The sequence below is a fragment of the Sinocyclocheilus anshuiensis genome, unplaced genomic scaffold (assembly GCF_001515605.1).
Source record: "Sinocyclocheilus anshuiensis isolate Anshui unplaced genomic scaffold, SAMN03320099.WGS_v1.1 scaffold784, whole genome shotgun sequence".
Classification (NCBI taxonomy): Eukaryota; Metazoa; Chordata; class Actinopteri; order Cypriniformes; family Cyprinidae; genus Sinocyclocheilus; species Sinocyclocheilus anshuiensis.
The window spans coordinates 34602-40333 of NW_015554160.1; the positions used below are offsets into that span (position 1 = coordinate 34602).

The 5732-nt window shown below is 36.3% G+C and overlaps 1 protein-coding gene across 1 annotated transcript in view; it reads right to left on the reverse strand.

The window, feature by feature from the left end:
• Window positions 1-5732, reverse strand: part of LOC107670856 (tau-tubulin kinase 1-like) — a 29582-nt gene that overhangs the window by 17616 nt on the left and 6234 nt on the right. Inside the window, exons 7-13 of the mRNA XM_016463637.1 lie at window positions 4359-4424; window positions 3837-3929; window positions 3545-3670; window positions 2821-2975; window positions 2499-2706; window positions 2205-2380; window positions 792-1308 (exon numbers count right to left, since the gene is read on the reverse strand). Coding sequence (XP_016319123.1) covers window positions 792-1308; window positions 2205-2380; window positions 2499-2706; window positions 2821-2975; window positions 3545-3670; window positions 3837-3929; window positions 4359-4424 — 1341 coding nt within the window. The remainder of the gene's footprint in view (window positions 1-791; window positions 1309-2204; window positions 2381-2498; window positions 2707-2820; window positions 2976-3544; window positions 3671-3836; window positions 3930-4358; window positions 4425-5732) is intronic.

Here is a 5732-nt window from a genome sequence, read left to right on the forward strand (position 1 = left end):
GAGAAATTAATTATTTTATTCAGCGATTTGTTATTTCTTCAGCACTAAATCGCCATATTAGAATGATTTCTAAAGGATCATGTGACGCTGAAGTAAGTAAGCAAGCTGAGTAAAAATTCAGCTTTGCATAACAAGAATAAATTACATTTTAAAATAATATAAGAGAAAACAGATAAAAACAGTTGTAATATTACTGGTTTTACTTTTCAAACCTTTGAACTGTAGTATATGTACAAATTAACATTAAACTTGATTAATAAATTCTGAACCTAATGCATTTAATAATGTCAATCCTTATTGGAAAGTCTACCATTAGAACCAATCATTTTTGCCTGGAAATTCTGTTACACCAGAAAATGTCATCTATGTGTTTATTCACACAGATGAAAAAAAAAAACAGTAAACAAAAACTGTAAACTGTTAATCTGTGTTTGTTATTAATAACTTATTTAAGCTTTTTTTTATTCTAAAAAGGCCTAAATAATAAGAAATTTAAAAAAATTATTTGCTCTTCCTTTGAAATGACAATCTTTGTATCTAGTTTATCTAGTTTTTCCACTCAGATATGTCACATTACAGAACTAAAATGAATTGCCTACTAAAATTCACACTGACTTTGATAATAACAATGGACTTGCAGACCACTGGTGTGTGATAATGTGATAAAATGCAATAAATTATATTTTAAAATAGACTTTAAGAAATCTGTTATGATTTTAGCTAAAGATCATCAAGTGATCAGGATAACCCATACACACATGTCCACACATACACACTCAGGTGTGCCTTACCGGTCCATCAGGTCCGAACGGCTCTGACTCCCTCCTTCTTGGGCAGGTATGAGGCAACGAGTGACAAGGTGAATGGGCAGGGCTCGGTCCCGCCCCCTCCTCCTCTGCTACAATCATCATCCCACGTTGTGTTTTGGGTCGTACCACAGCCTCAGCTCCACCCATCCCGTGCATATGTCCTCTCCTTCTCCTCTCCTCGTGGTCCTCAAGGGGGCGTAATTCCTCTGGTTCCTCATCCGTGGTGCCTGAGGTTGTGGGCTCTGCCCCAGGATGGAAGTCTTTCAACTCTGTTTCTTTATCAATCATCACCCACTCCCTGCTGTCAAAGTCCTCCTCCTCTGCCAGCGGGACTGAGCGGATGAAGGCATTGCTGTGGGCTTCCTGGTCGCCGTCTGCAGAGACATCATGGTGGCCACCGGCCAGTCGTTCTCCCTGCCCAGCTTCTAAAGAGAGCATTTGAGCAGGCTGGGAAGAGTAGATGTGCCTGGATGGAGAACCCAGCATGTCCAAACGAGAGCTGCCACAAAGCACACAAAGGCTAAGACACAGAATCAACTGGACAACAACACATTTAACAACAGACTTTAAATTGTAGGAACATTACCCTTCAAAAGTATGGGGTCAGTACATTCTTTAAATATGTATATTTTTGTTCATCAAGGATGATTAAATCCATTTATAGTGTTACAAAAATATTATATTTCAAATAAATGCCGTTCTGAAAAATATTAAGCAGCACAACTGTCTTCAACATTGATAACAATAATAAATGTTTCTTGAGCACCAAATCTGCATATTAGAATGATTTCTGAAGAATCATGTGACAATTTTTTTTTTTTTTTAAATTTAATAATTAGTTTAGAAATGAATAAATATGGTCATTGTTTATTATATTAAATATTGTAATTTTTTTATACTTATAATTACTTCATACCTTTACTATAACTATAATTACTTTATTAATTTATAATTACTAATAATCCCAGTCTGATTAATAGTCATATGAGATCATTTAATAATTATTTAATTAATGAAAGATTAGACAATCATACATTTCAACAAAAAGGGTTACGTCAAGATCATGCAACATTACATCCAACAAAAACTGTTTTAGTCTTTCATTTTAATCTGTTCCGAAAATAAAATGTTTCTTTAACATGCCAAGTCGTTTTGATCATAAAAATGCCATATGTTACCATACTAAGAACAGTATGCACTTTCCTTTTATTATATTCACAGAAGCCATTCAAAATGCCAGATCAAAATGCTGTAGTACAAAACAGAAACTTATCAGAAGCCACTTTTGCATGCTTTCCTCACTAACAAGACACATGCGGTCAAATGACCTTTAGAAAAGCTAAATGTCCGCCAGAAGTACAGAGCGATACATTTTCAAGTACACGCTCTCCTCACCGTTTATCTGCGGCATCTCCTCTATCCTCTGCAGCAGACAGGCGGTCAGATTCTGGGCTGTTGACTCTCCGGTACCTTGGAGGGCGGGCCTGAGCGTCTGCTTCTCCCCCCCTCGCCGGGGAAACAGACCTCCGAACTTCTGCATGCTCCTCCCCATCCTCTGCTGCTACTTGCGTCTGAGAAGACCAGCAGTATTAAACACTCAACTGATCAAAAATCATGTTTTTATACTAATTAGACATAAAAATGTATGTGAATAATTAATAATTTGTCATAATATATTAAAAATAATACCTTACTGATGCTGATCCTGAGTTTGTTACGGTTGAAGTCAGTTTCATCCCACCCTTCACCAGGAGGTGGGGCTGGAGCAGGTTCGCTAGGCCTGCTGGGTATCAAAGCAGGTGGAGCGTTCTCTTGGTCACTCAGGTGTTCATCTTGCAGAACATCATCAGTGTTTTCCCTCGGTAATTCACCAGGTACCGGTGTCACATTCACCATCCTGAGAGAGACAATTCAAAGCCAAATATTTTCAAAGTCACTCCAGAGTCCAGAATCCCACCTCACTGTGCAAATGGTCTGATACTGTTGTAAGAGCATGTGTACATATTCTTACCCCACAATGGCAGCAGTTTGCCGTGTGTTTTGTTGTGGTAGCGTGTGTGTGCTGGTGGGGAGGGCCGTATCAGTTCCAGATTTTTCCCAGTCATAAGGCTCGTTTTCTGTTATCACCCTCTCTTTCATGCTGTTCTCAAATACTGACATTAGCAACTAGACCAAAGAAAGGAAGAAGTAAGTAAATTAATTTTTCACTCAAAATAGTTGCATACATTTTTTTTATTTATATATACAGTGGGGCAAAAAAGTATTTAGTCAGCCACCAATTGTGCAAGTTCTCCCACTTAAAAAGATGAGGGACGCCTGTAATTTTCATCATAGGTATACCTCAACTATGAGGGACAAAATGAGAAAAAAAAATCCAGAAAATCACATTGTAGGATTTTTAAAGAATTTATTTGCAAATTATGGTGGAAAATAAGTTATTATATCTTATGTACATATTTTTAAACTACATACATTGTCGTTCAAAAGTTCATGGTCTGTTTAATTTTTTAATGTTTCTAAAAGTCTTTTATGCACAACAAGGTTTCATTTATTTGATTATAAGACTGTAAAAACAGTGATATTGTGACATAATTGCAATTTAAAATAGCTGTTTTCTGTTTTATTATATTGTAAAACAGCATTTATTTGAAATAAAACTCTTTTTATAATATTAAACATGTCTTTGTCACTTTTGATTAAGTTCATTCATTCTTGTTGAAAAATGAATGGTTTACCTGATAATCAGGTTTGGTGAAGTAATCTAAATCCAGCACATGGTCATAGAAGATGTGAAACTCAGCAGGCATATGTTTCAACAGCATCCTGTGCTCGTAGCGCTCTTTAATCTGTCCCACCTGCTCCTGTTCATCAGATGCACATTACGGACACAATTAACAGCAAAAACAACCCTGAAAGCTTTAAATATTTAAAACAAAAGCTCTTAAAACAATGAGGATTAATTCACTCATTTCAGTTCCATTATGTTCATAGTGACTGGCTAATGGGAGTGTGATACAAGTGTCTTACCTTATCTTTTATCTTACGCCATGGTAATTGTCCAACAGTAAACTCCACCAGCATATAAAACAATGACCACAAATCATCATGACGACCCATTTCCTGTTAAAAAGAGTAAACATTTTTTAAAATGCTCTTGTTAAAAAAATTGTTCATAGGTCGGCACCAATAGCCTCGTGGTTAGTTGCGACATACAGTGCAACTGCGCTCACGGCGACCTGAGTTTGATTCCCGTCTCGAGGCCCTTTGCCGATCCTGCCCCCCTCTCTCTCCACCCAATGCTTTCCTGTCAGCTCTCTACTGTCCTGTCCCAATAAAGGCAGAAAATGCCCATAAATATAACTTTAAAAAAATTGTTCTTAATGTAGCTAATTCTGACCAAGAATCACTCACTTAAGATTCATTAAAGCCAATAAATCAGACTTAAACTGGCAAATGCAGCAAGCGCTCACCAAATTTCGTGCGTAATACGCTTTAGACAGTCAGTGAATGGATTGCGTGCAGTCTGTGGGCGTCCTCTTTGAAACTTACCTTGTTTTTATGAGCATTAATGGAAGCATAGCGTACTGTCCCTCTGAACCCAGCCACCGACCTGGGCTAAAGCAGAACATTTAAAAGAGACTCATAATAAGAATTCATATCACTTTAATTTTAGACTTTAACTCTTAGGTTGGAATAAGTAAACACATAATCAAAACAAAGCAAACATGAGAGGGAAATATAAGGCACGGTGGAGCGACAGGAATTCGCTATATAATATCTCAACAAGACCAAATGAAATTTCTAAATTATCTAAGCTAACAGAGTGTGTTAGCCTTCCTGATAATGTTAGGGGTTCAGACACACTCTCTCTGTTTAAATGTAGATTAAAGACACACCTCTTTGGCCAAGCATTCAAATGCATCTCATAATATTGTACTGCAGTTATATCTGATCAAATGCACATTATTATTGTTTAGCTTAGGTTAAACAAATTAATTTTACTTGGTTGGAACAGCCGCTACGCTAATTTTTCTCTATTACCTTCTCGGTTTCTGGAATTACACAAGCTTCAGTCTGGATCCAGCCCTTACAAAGACCTGAGATGACCGAACACCTGAGAAGAGATGGATTTCTGCCATATGTACATTAACTGACAGTCACTAAATATATTGTAGAAACTTAATTTTCTGTAAAGTTGCTTTGCAACGATTTGTATCGCAAAAAGCGCTATACAAATAAACTTGAATTGAAAAATCAATTGAATTGAATTCTGTATGTTTTAGAAACTTTTATGATCTTTTTACTTTTTTGGGGATTGCTAGGCTGATTGAGCACAATTCATTTACACACACATACAGGGACACTCTTACATAGAGGAGTATGTATAGTAGGTTGTAGGTATGGGTCAGTATGGCATGGGTGTGATTATGTCAAAAGGGGCCGTGCTTCAGGATTTAGCGTTTAAGGCACAACCATTAGAGAAGAATGTGTAATTTCTGAGACCTTCAGAGGATAAGGAAGGAATCTTTTCAAGATTTTGGAAAACTCACAATATGACTGTCGCTATGGTAACAGGGACAAACATCTTTGGCGGGGGAGCATGCGATTCAACATGAGAGCCAAAACAGAACTGCAAAACAAAACTGAGAAAAGTGAAACATAAAAATGAATTAACACACAAATAATAAAATTCATCAGTAAAAAGCAAATAGAAAAATAATAAAATAAATAGGAATGCATGATACTTTGGTACCATATTGGTTATTGGCCGTTATTAATTGCTATCCTTTCCAATGCTTTTACATTATCTTTGTTGCTACTGTACATAATACTGACTTAAAAGTCTTTAAAAAAATAAGTCAATAACACTGTTATTAAATATTATATATATATATATATATATATATACATACATACATATAT